Source organism: Ranitomeya imitator, chromosome 2 (assembly GCF_032444005.1).
Source record: "Ranitomeya imitator isolate aRanImi1 chromosome 2, aRanImi1.pri, whole genome shotgun sequence".
NCBI classification, from domain to species: Eukaryota; Metazoa; Chordata; class Amphibia; order Anura; family Dendrobatidae; genus Ranitomeya; species Ranitomeya imitator.
The window spans coordinates 776,508,404-776,521,632 of NC_091283.1; the positions used below are offsets into that span (position 1 = coordinate 776,508,404).

A 13,229-nucleotide genomic window follows, 5' to 3' on the forward strand; every position below is an offset into this window, starting at 1 on the left:
AATTAGGAAAGGTATGACAATCTTGAAAATCTTTTTTTGCAAGCCAGAATAAATTTGTAATCACCTGACTGAATGTTTTCTTTTTCCTCATCATACTAATTTATCATCTTAATTTTGGCTAATGAGTTGTGGGTGATCATTCACTCTGATTAATATTATTGGCCATTCTTGTAGGTTGGACTTATTGCACTGGCACTAATAATCCTTATTTTTGTGAAATAATTTACCCAATTTTCAGAATTGTACATTTAGATTAGCAATAAGGATGGTGCTGTATAATATTAGGTATAATGGGCAATGATGTCATCTGCAGAACATCATGAGAAAAACTGCAGAAAGGTAGAAGGAGCTGTGGTGCAGAATAGCATGCTGAACTGTTACCTTTATACTGATATGGTGTAAATTGAGCATGTGAAAGCATACTGTAACCAGCAACTGGTTAGAAGACCCTGATATGAGCAGAGGTATAGCATGTGATGGGATTAGGAGCATTACATACTGAGCTGAGCTATCACCGAGGAGGCTGTGGAGGAGATGCCTGCACTCTACTCTCTACACTCCAGAAGCTCCTGTAGATGCAGCCCCTCTCTGCCTGTGTCTTGCTCCCTCTGTGCCTCTTTCTGACGCAGATAACTGGAAATCACCCTGTACCAGGGCTTAGCTTTCTGAAATCGTAGTCATTCTGACGGAGGGAGGGATTTTTGTTCTTCTAGTTGGAGATCATGCATGCAAATACTCTCTGGCTCTGCCTGTGACTGCTGCCACTCTCTCTAGTAATCATCCTGGTGGACACCTACTTCTCCAGCAGCTGACACTTTCCAGGACCTCAGTGTGGTGGTGACCTGTAGACACTGGTAGCCCCAGGGCGCTAAGGAATTTCAGGCACAAAGGCAGCATCTGTTTACGATTGGAAAGGTGGATCTTCTTCAGCGTTAGGGACCTCCTCGTTGGATGGAAGAAGTGAGAAGCCTTCAGAAGACTGTGATTCTTTCCTATACAGGGGTCTCGGGGATTTAAATGCAGAACGGATACAAATACCTTCACAGAGAGCTGGAAGTCGAGTAGGAAGCTTGACCGCGGACGCGAAAGGGAACTTCTTGTAGGTGCATTGGGCGTCCGAGAGAGGATCACGACCTGTTGTGCGCAAAGTAAGTTGGAGAAAGTAGGAAGAGGTTGATCCTTCTCTGGAGGGGGGTTATATTGACCGGGAAGACGACGAAGGGAGAAGAGAAGGCAGCAGGAGCCCCTGCCGGGAATATGGGCACATTGCGGGACTTGCAGTACGCTCTGCAGGAGAAGATTGAGGAGCTCCGGCAGAGGGATGCTCTCATTGATGAGCTGGAGCTGGAGTTGGATCAGAAGGACGAGCTCATCCAGAGATTGCAGAACGAGCTGGATAAATATCGTTCTGTAATCAAACCTGCAACCCAACAGGCTCACAAACAAACTTCCAACACCTTAGGGGAGCAGAGGACCAAGAGGCAGGCAATCTCAGCTGAGCCAACTGCTTTTGACATCCAGGATCTCAGCCATGTCACTCTTCCTTTCTACCCCAAGAGCCCACAGTAAGCAGCAATGTGTCCTTGTAGCATCCTGTCTGTGCTAGTTCAGTGCTCTCTGTATTGTCTCTGTCCATCCACCTGTGTATAGACGACCTACTGCACCTTCTACTTTCCATTTCTTTCTTCATCCTCTGCAGTAATGTATAACTAACACTTCTGTCTGGGCTGTTATGCACATTTCTTCCCCCCAAAATCCACAGTAACTGCATCCATCTATATGTTGTTGTCAAATGTCCAGGTATGTGAACCTACATACTTTTTATGTGTAACAAATATATGTTATATGTCAAATATTGTGCAACTTATTTCTATCTAGCTTTATGCCTAGCCCATCTCATTGTGCTGGGTATACAGTGTGGGCACTTGCCTAGATGGAGTTAATGTAAGCATGTGCAATGCTGCTGGTATCAGAGCAGTTGTCACATACAGTATTGATGCCCATAGTGGACCACTTTACTAGAAACTTTGTGACTAAGGCATAAGGAAGAATTTTTCTCCACTTACTCTTTTTGTGTAGGATTTTTTTTTAAATTAAAATCACAGATGAGTATGCCATTGCGGTGACAAGACCAAGCCAGGATGCATATGACCAAATAACGTGACTTCAGCTTTATTCTTTCTGAAATATTATCCTTCAATGTTAATAAAATGTAAATGATTTAATGAAAACTTAGACATCAAAGACAACACAGTCCATCAATATCTCCCATGTGGGTTGATTATCCTGTAGATCAAGAGGCGTGTGCTCCAAATTATTCCAGGCGCTGAATATTTTTCAATTGCACCATCCCTGTTATTAGGGAAAATGACTTGAAGTAGAGAACAATTTGCTTGGCTGAGTGATGCAACTTATGAATCTATGTGACCCTCAGTTTTACTCTTTCCAATGCGTAACTTGAAGATTTTGTATTAGATCCAAGTAAACACAAATGACCACAATAACTAGTAAAAAACGGAATTTCACCAGATATGGCTATGGTAAGGATGGTCTACTAACGTAATACACCTATTTATAAAAACAGTCCAATACATTGGTCTTCAGAGGGATATTCTCTATTTACTGGTGCTAGCACAAGATGGCTTGTGACACGTGGGTTGAACATTCATCGTTTGCTGAGCATCCGGCTCTTTCACTTATATCTATTATTTATATCAATTAATGAAACACTGGAACATAGCATGAATATATTACTGACATGAACACCTATGTGACGACGCTGTTACACACATGTCAATCCCAATAACTTATGTCCAATGAGTTGAAGAATCCATTGGATGACGAGCTTTAGGTTAACCAAGGACAAACCCAACAACGTGGATATCATATTGTATTGGGCTCTGACCGCAAGCACAGATATAACCAAACACTCCATTGAAAGAGCATTAAGACCAATGGTTTCAGACCTTTTGCTCTCCACTGGTTGCACAACCATAACTTCCAGCACACATGTTGCAAATTGTAGCTCCAGGCGTGACTTCATGACTTTGGGTCACGTAATAATGTACAACAGAAACATACAACAAATTCTGTGCAAACTATGTACAGTACATCCATACAAGTAGACACCACATACAAACATACACACGCCCATAAACAACACAAACAAGCATACACACAAGTAAACACAAACACACACCACCAAAAAGCACATACAAAGAAACATACACACATACACAAAAACACACAGAGATACAAACACCACACACAAGCATACACACTCAAACACATGCACAAAAATGCATTCACATTATGCACACTCATCTTAAACACACACACAGACATACACATACACAATGCTACACAAGCAACACAAACATACACACATAACACACGAGAATGCACACAAACATATACTCACCACAAACACGCTTCACAAATAAACATACACATACCACACACAAACACTCATCACACAGATACATGCATGCATCACACACAAACATACACTCACCACAAACAAATCACACACCAACATACACACATCACAAACAAGCATACATACACACAACACACGCAAACATACATATAAACAACCATACTCAAATACACACATGCACAAATGTACACACACCACACATAAGCATATACATACAAACATACACACCACACACAAGCATACACACACAAAACATATACACATACACAAACATGCACACATCAAAAACATAGACATCCATACTCAAACACACACAAACATACACCACACAAAAGCATACACACACAAACATATACACATACACACATCACAAGCAAACATACACATAGAAAACTATGCTCAAACACACACACAAACATACACACCACACACAAGCATACACACACAAACATATACACAAACATCACAAAAAACATAGACAACCATACTCAAACACAAACATACACACACACACACGCATATAAAAATGCACAAATATACATATTCACTCACATCAGACACACGCACACACACACCCATACACAAATACCACATACACCCCACCACACCACTGACTCTGTGTGTAAGTCGCCCATTTTCCTCTTTTACTTCTTCCCACTTAGACGTATTACAGGGAACACATGGAGTCTGAAAATAGGATGAATTGCTATCGGTGTGCGATCAACAGCAAACGGGAGAATCACCTCTCAGCAGGTTAACAGGTAGCGAAGCACAATGATTCCGCCTGAAAGTAGCTTCGATTTGCTAAACACTTTCCGATCACGGCTCGCGGTAACAAAACGAGAAAAATGTTCCATCACTCCATTTACACGACAGATCTGCACACTCCAAAATGTGGGGCTTGTGATCTTTTTTTTTTGCACAATGCAGTTCATCAGGTTCTTCTATAGTCAGCCAGTACTGAATGCAGTTTATATAATCACAGCGTGGGTTAGCTGAATGCCTTCCCTAGAGAGAGTGATAAAATCCTTCAAAATTAAGCTCGAACAGCAGGGACAGTTTATAAAATCCTTGGGGATTGCCAATGTCAATCACTAAAAGAATGCTAAACCACATTGACTTTACCTCTCGTGCTTTCATTAGTTTTTCTGCAGTATCTCCCATCAGTTAATATGTCAGGGTATTGTGCAGATATTTTCAGCTTAATGTAACGTATAGGATTTTACACTGGTTGCTACTGTGCGTTTCCGGGATAGTTACTATGAGCCTATCCTTGCCTAATATTATGCCATATGTCCTCTTCATTAGGCAATAAAGAAGCACCTTCTTGGAGTAATTGGGTGTGATTTCCGGGTAAGATTGATGGCAGAAAACAATTTATGTCCTTATTGTTGCTGTTGGCTGATTCCAAGGCATGACCATATTCTGTTCCGTCTGCCTAGCAATGGAGGATATGCCTGGTTCCCTAGCAACAGGAGGCTAACATTGGAATGTTGTGCTCTGAGGCATGGAGTGATCATATTCCTACACTTCTCCATTCCACACCACGTCTGCCTCCTGCCCATCAGCGGGACCCTTTCCATTTCTTCTTGTAGACTCACTTGTCTGCTCTTATTCCACGTTTTATGTCGGGGGTCCCTGTCTCTGTTCTGCTATGCCCTTTCATCGTGCTTTAGTCTTTCCAGTCACATCAGCCTCTCGCAGTTCTATTATTTTTTTCTGATTACCTGTACGTTACTGTAGTGTTGGGATTCCATCTCCTATTATACCATGTTAGATGTGCCACCATTGGGTGTTATTTTTCACTATTCTGTTGAGGCCATTAGGGAGCAAACATTTCAGAACTTTACTCTTTTTTTTTTTTTTACTGAATTAGAGATACAATATTTCTGACATTTAAAGAAACATGTAACATAACCAGTAGATTAAAGTTGCTTATAGCCCAGGAACTAACGAACGACTGGTTGCACAATTGCTATCATGAGCCAATATCCCAGACGAAAACTTAGACTACAGAATCTGATGAATGATAGCAGTACTCAAGAAAACATCAGCGCCTCCTTCAAAATGATAGATTTGTGCTGACTTCGTCCTGTAAGGTCCTCCAAGGGCACTGTGGGTGGCTTATGGTCATTCGCTGGTTGTGATGGTGGTTTCAGGCAGGGAATAGTGGCACAACACCAGCTTGACGTCACTTTACTTGGAAGTTGGTCACACCTAAGACTATACCAGGTCTTTAAAGAGGTGATCCAGTCACAAGAAGTTGATGTCCCATTTCTACAATAGGTCAGCATGATCAGTTTGGTGTCTGTCCAAAACCTGGTGCTCCCACCAATCAGCTCCACCAGAGTATAGATGTAGACACTGAATACAGCTGTGCCGGGCAGCTACAAACAACGTGTAATGGCCACTGCCAAGAACTGAAAAACAGAGAATACACACATTGCTCATCTGCTTTACTTGCAAGCAGACACTACACACTGAATGGAACTGAGCTCCGATCAATATCTGCTTCCAACTGTTTACAGACAACTTCTCCCTGTCCATGTTGGTGACACTCAGCTGTTCCTGCTCTTACGTCCAACAAAGGCTGAGAAAGCCAGGGTCACATGAGCGTAGATTTTCTCATGCAAAAGAATGAAATCGATTATGTAAATGACACTTGGATCAAACTCTGATCAGTGTCAGGTTAGTGTGATCCCATTCTTTCAGATGAGAGAATTGTATAACAGGTAAGAAGATGGAGAACAAGATTTCTCCATCTTCTCCATTGTGTGAGTCCACGGATTTCAAACTGCATTCGAATGCAGTCCAATCTTTTGCATGCACCCATTGACTTTAAATGGGTGCCTGTAATCCGATTTGTGCAGCAACTGGCAGCCGGCTGCAATTTTTTTCTCATGCCAAATCGACATGAGAAGTAGAAGCTGATCAGCATTGCCCTATAGATTGCCCATTGGTCCAAGTGCTTTCTGATAAAACATCGGATAGCACTCGTCCGATGTATATGCAGCGCCCCAGAGTCCTGGTTCGTTGCAGTAATGTTACTCTTCCAACAGGAGGAGTGATGTTACGTCTGAAGGCAATGAAGGAGATCTTCTGTCCAGGTATCACAACCACTACACACACTTCACACTCCAGGTCGCCAGGGGGAGCCATGCTTTTATCTATTAGGGCACTCCTCACACTTGGGTAAAACTGGTGGGTTGGGGAGGAAGTGAGGCAGAAAGGGACAGAAGCTGACTGGAGGGAGAAGGAGATAGTCAGTGGGTCCTAACCGAGTTTGGCAAAGGCTGGCTGGGTTGGGTTCCAGCCAGCTCCAGACTGCAGCCTACGGAAGGAAAGTACACGGAGCTGCGCCTGCCCGACGTGCGGCAGCATCCTAAGAAAGGACACGAAAGGAATTGTGTTGCAGTGAGTGAGCAACGAAGTCATAGCAACAGGAGTGAAACATCAGAGGGAGACCAGCTAGAAGCAAGCTGCCTCTTTCTGAAGCGCAGGATCGGTAGCCAGAACACCGAGGGAGAAAAGAGCTCTATGCCGTTACTTCAGAGACTGGCAGGACAGTTAACTGCACGTTAGCTGCCCGACCATTTACCCAGTAGGCAGGGTGGCAACTTGTGGGGGCCTGGGCGTCACTAGGGTCCCTATAAAAAGCCTCAGGCCTCCCGTCATATAGGTTTGTCCTATCCGTCAGGGGGACAGAGAGAAGAGACTTAACATCTACAATAGTTGTTAGGACCTTACCGAGTTGCTCAGCAGAGAGGTACTACAATGCCCAGGTGCTAGGGGAAGGCTATTGAATTCCACCTGAATAAGGGGACTCTGGATTTGCCTTCAGACCGGCCGGACTCTGCCTGGCCTGTGGTCCCTACCCTGGACTGTGGATGCTGAAGCCTTCAGTAAAGGTAAAAAGACTGCCACCTTGTGTCCTCGTTACTCACTGTGCCTTACATCATCCACCATCTACACTCTGGGAAGCCCTGGGGACACACTTCACCTGTGGGAAGGTATACCATCTAGCTGCCATAACATCCCCCCAGTGGACCCCTAAGCAGCGTTGGTCACCCTGACCGAATACCACAGGTGGCGTCACGAACATTATCCCTTTAAAGACCTTTCCCCCACAACTTCAACGGACCTCCCGAGGGCCACGGACCAGGTCCGCCACCGTGACATCCCCCGCTGAGAACCGAAGGCGCCCAGCTCCGAGTACCCCACAGCCCTTGGGGGCGCTCCATATACGCTCGTGAGAGCGAGCCCTAATATTAGGAAGGCTCCCACCCTGACACTTTGGCATAAATTCTTCCTGGCTCTACTTAGGCGAAACACCACAACTACGAACGTGAATGAATTATACCCATCTGGTTATACAACACATTCAAAACCAAATAAACACCCAATAACATATCTAGCAAATCAACCTCATCATCACACAATAAATGTGAGATGATGCGTTGTATCAAAGATATGTAACTTTGAATGGTTGCTCCAAATACTCAGGAACTCAAAAAAAAAATATATATATGAGCACTTTCTGTCTTGTGTTGAAGCCAATCACTGCGCTCAGTGGCTCTAGCTATGTAGATGGCACTGAGCGCCATCATCGCTATAGCAGAATGACAAACACTGGACTAGAAGGGGGATAACAAGCTTCCATGTTTTTATTTTTGGGGGTTTCAGAGGAAGAGACTTTGAAATGCAACAACTTTTTTAACACTTTTGGACCTCGGTATAAAATGATTTGTAGTATTGCAAAGAGAATTTTTGGACCCTTTGTGGTCCAGGGTCCTTGTGGCTGCCACCTCCTCGCCCCCTATATCTACCGTCCTGTGTCGAACGTACTTTTCATACTTCTCATTACCCTCATTGTTGCGAAACATCTTTCCGATCAGAATTGTGGTCCCTCTGACTCATTCTTTACATTTTTCCGTAACTTACGCTGTCACCTTTATGGGGACAACAATCATCGTAGTGAGAAAGTCGGTGCCAAGTAGTTGTTCCACTGTCTCTTGGCTCATTGTCTCGGAATGAATGTTATGAATATATTCTAGCCATATTGATATTCTTTTATCTGAGGAGAGTGAGATGATTTATGAATATAATTTTCCTTTATGAGTTCAATAATGAGACGGACTGTCTCGAAAAAGCCCAAAGAACCATAAACTGTGAATACAAAGACACGCTGATATTTCTCCTATGTCACATTGCTCATATTTTTTCTCATTTGCCTGTCATGTATTTATATCTTTTGATCCCATCTATGAATTCACTGTCTGCAGAACATTTAAAGGAAATTGTCTTTTGCTGTTCTGGAGAAAGCAAGTGTCACGTATAGTGCGCAGTGATAGTTTATGCCGAGAATCGTCCGTTTGGAAGAAAAGGGAATGATCCTTTCAACCTGTTTCTGAAAAGGTTTGCTCTGAACAAACGGGGCATCCGTCTTTTGAAATTTCTAGGCAAATTTTTTTTTTTAAAGGAAAACAAGCCTATAAATATGAGACATCACCAGATAATTACACGTGAAGTCATACTTTTAGGTCTAGATTATCAAGCAATGCTTTATCGTTAGAGAACTTTTACCAAAATGTAGAGTGTCAGGAATGCCACTATTTTAGAATAGATGGATATTTGCAAAATACCTGTTTTTATAATTATTAGAGATTTACACACTTCACAAGCAATGTAAGGGAAAACGTGAAGATTGTCATATACCACAAAGCTTGATGGAGAGTAAAGAAATGAATGGCAGACCATTCGGCAAATACAGAGAACACAAGAAAAAGAAAAAACCGAACTACAAAGGTCAAAAAAATATATACAATTAAAATAAACACATGATAATGTATAAAGTAATCCAAAAATTAATTTTATTGGTAATAAATAGGGACAAAAAGAGAAAGAAAAAAAAATGGCAATGTGGCGCTAACCACACACAATGTGTATCAGCCCACAAAAACACCACATAAATTAGCCATAAGTATATATACACTCAGATGTACATAATACAAATAAGATGACATGTGTCAATAATATATGACCCGTAAAAATGTATATATAAATGTACATGAGATGATATGGGTACAAATACGTGACAGGCAACCAAAAGAACGTAAGGAGAAGGAGCAGAAAAATTATCTGCAGACTCACATCAGTGAATGAATGTTACAATGCAACGGTAAGTACACATAGGTCGTATATCTAGATAATACCCATTACACTATGTGAGACCCGTCCATATCTTGACCTGCAGCTGCATAATTAAAGGTCACAACATGTAAATCATGAAGAAATGGTTACCTGAATAGTGTGGTGAATGCGGGCAGACGCGCCCCGACGCGCGTTTCGGATCAAGAGTCCTTCCTCAGGGACCATTTCTCCATGATTTACATGTTGTGACCTTTAATTATTATTGACACATGTCATCTTATTTGTATTATGTACATCTTATGTGGTGTTTTTGTGGGCTGACACACATTGTGTGTGGTTAGCGCCACATTGGCACTTTTTTCTTTCTCTTTTTGTCCCTATTTATTACCAATAAAATAAATTTTTGGATTACTTTATACATTATCATGTGTTTATTTTAATTGTATATATTTTTTTGACCTTTGTAGTTCGGTTTTTTCTTTTTCTTGTGTTCTCTGTTTTTATAATGGTAGACTCTTTAGGTTTCCTTTGGGAAAGTTGGCATCAAGGTGACCATTGCGGATGTTTGTTGGCTTGGATCGAGCAGCGTGCGTCCGTTGTCAGGTGTGAGGGACACGAGGGAGACTCCATTTTGGATTTATTAATTCAGGCCCAATGTATTATCCAGAGATCTCTTTCTGCCCCCCTGAACTGTGGCCCCCCCGCTATGGGACAAGTACCCAAATTCCCAAAAGAACAGGTACTTGCCGTTTGGCCTGAGAATTAGAGGCCACGTGTTAATTGAGGCGACGAGGAACAGAGTCGGGACCCCTGCTGTCCTTTGTGCAAGGCGGCCAACGTCAATCAGCTATCAATGGAAACCCTAGAGCGGGAAGCACCGACACCTAGAGATGAATTATGAGCACCGTGCATCTCAGGGTTAAGTCCACCAAAATCCTGGGAGCCCTCCACTCCCCCCCCCCAATATATTAAGAGGATAAAAACTTTGATGGGAGGAGGAGTGCTTCTTTAATATCGGCTCTTATATACATTTTGAATCAAATACTTGTCATATCTTTCCCACTCGTGATGTCCAAGAAATATATCTTTGTTGGATCTATTCGCCGAGTTTCACAGTTTTCAATATGTTGCCATGGTTACAGATCACTAACAAGTCTTGTGTGCTGTCTTATCTCTAAGTCTTGTGCTACTCCTGATTAACTACCTGAATTACATACCAGAATTTCTGTACATCCACAATTCAGATTATCCCTAGCAGCTCCTATAACACAGGGATTTTAGCGAAATATTTTTTTTCTACATCAGATTATCTATGTTGTCATATAAATGGAATATGTCAGCAAGCTTTTGCTATGTAATATGACAGAAGCCTGGGGTAGGGAGAGAGACCCTTATTCCAGCGATGTATCACTTAGTTTTGTGGGTGCAGCAGTTAGGATAGAATCACAGTTTTGTCAGCTGCAGATCTAGCAGTTCTCTGAATGTTGAGCCCTGTATAACCCCGCCCACATCACTGATTGGCAGATTTCTGTGTACACTGTGTAGTGATAGAGAGCTGCTAGTCAGTGCTGGGGACAGTGGTTGGACTAGGATGCACAAGGACAGTTGTCCTGTAGTGATAATTTCCTGCAGATAAAACACTGATTTAATTGAAACTGCAAAACTCAGCCCAGTAAATGACACATCACTGGAATCAGGGTCTCTGCCCCTACATCATGCTGCTCACAGATTACAGAACAACCTGCTGCTGACATATTACCTATAAAGACGATATATTTCTAAAAGTGAATGACTAGATGAAGCTATTTGAGCCAGCAAGGATTTATGAAGATTTCATGTCAGAAATGTGCAGAATTTTGAATGCAACACTGGGTTATAATGCGGGCTGTAAGTCAGGGTCAGTGTAAGATTGTTCTTCTCTGTATCAGAGGTTCAGACTCAGTCATGGATGATGGCTCGCACTTCTATTCTCTCCGTCCAAATAATGGATACAATGATGGAACCGGACAGACCCCGTTATTAGTCAGTGGGGTCCATCAGGAAGCGATGGGGTGCGCCGTGTGCCGGATCCGACACTATTTAAGATCCCATGATAGAGCAGAAAACTGGAAATGACAACTCAACCTAAGTAATGCAGCGTATTGGAAAACTTTGTGTGAACCGTGAAATGGTATTCAGTCATAGTTTACCCCCATAGGTGGCTGCTTGGTGGGAAGGTGGGGTCAGTGGTCGGAGCGCGCACCACCGGAAAGAGGTTTATTTAAGAGAAACTTACATTTCTATTTCTACCTTTGAAAACCGGCACATAATATCTGTAATCGGGGGGAAGTTAGGAAACATTATCGTCCTGTCTAGGCTCGTGGGAGCTGCAGTTGCTATGACAGCAAAAGATGCGGCACATTACAGCCGATCAAATAGCTGCGGACGTTATCTGCACTGCAGGGGGCATCACTCTGTACAGGGGGCATCGCTCTGTACATGGGGCATCACTCTGTACAGGGGGCATCGCTCTGTACAGGGGGCATCACTCTGTACAGGGGGCATCGCTCTGTACAGGGGGCATCGCTCTGTACAGGGGGCATCACTCTGTACAGGGGGCATCATTCTGTACATGGGGCATCACTCTGTACAGGGGGCATCGCTCTGTACAGGGGGTATCGCTCTGTACAGGGGGCATCGCTCTGTACAGGGGGCATCGCTCTGTACAGGGGGCATCGCTCTGTACAGGGGGTATCACTCTGTACAGGGGGCATCGCTCTGTACATGGGGCATCACTCTGTACAGGGGGCATCGCTCTGTACAGGGGGTATCGCTCTGTACAGGGGGCATCGCTCTGTACAGGGGGCATCCCTCTGTACCGGGGGCATCATTCTGTACATGGGGCATCACTCTGTACAGGGGGCATCGCTCTGTACAGGGGGCATCGCTCTGTACAGGGGGCATCGCTCTGTACATGGGGCATCACTCTGTACATGGGGCATCATTCTGTACAGGGGGCATCACTCTGTACATGGGGCATCATACTGTACAGGGGGCATCGCTCTGTACAGGGGGCATCGCTCTGTACAGGGGGCATCCCTCTGTACATGGGGCATCATTCTGTACATGGGGCATCGCTCTGTACAGGGGGCATCGCTCTGTACATGGGGCATCACTCTGTACAGGGGGCATCGCTCTGTACATGGGGCATCACTCTGTACATGGGGCATCATTCTGTACAGGGGGCATCACTCTGTACATGGGGCATCATACTGTACAGGGGGCATCGCTCTGTACAGGGGGCATCGCTCTGTACAGGGGGCATCACTCTGTACAGGGGGCATCACTCTGTACATGGGGCATCATTCTGTACAGGGGGCATCACTCTGTACATGGGGCATCATACTGTACAGGGGGCATCGCTCTGTACAGGGGGCATCGCTCTGTACAGGGGGCATCGCTCTGTACATGTGGCACCACTCTGTACATGGGGCATCACTTTGTACATGGGGCATCGCTCTGTACATGGGGCATCATTCTGTACAGGGGGCATCGCTCTGTATATGGGGCATCGCTCTTTACATGCGGCACCACTCTACATGGGGCAACACTTTGTACAGGGGGCATCGCTCTGTACATGGGGCATCATTCTGTACAGGGG

General features: G+C 43.9%; 1 protein-coding gene across 6 annotated transcripts in view; it reads left to right on the forward strand.

Annotated features, from left to right (window-relative positions):
• PRKG1 (protein kinase cGMP-dependent 1) overlaps nucleotides 1-13,229 on the forward strand; it is a 1,430,268-nt gene that overhangs the window by 285,975 nt on the left and 1,131,064 nt on the right. For 3 of the 6 annotated variants that reach the window (XM_069753535.1, XM_069753536.1, XM_069753537.1), the window contains exon 1: nucleotides 568-1,565. The exons of the other annotated variants lie outside the window; for them this stretch is intronic. In XM_069753535.1, the coding sequence (XP_069609636.1) occupies nucleotides 1,258-1,565 (308 nt within the window). In that variant the 5' untranslated portion in view covers nucleotides 568-1,257. Of the gene's footprint in view, nucleotides 1-567; nucleotides 1,566-13,229 lie in introns of those variants that run through there. 6 annotated transcript variants of the gene reach the window in all.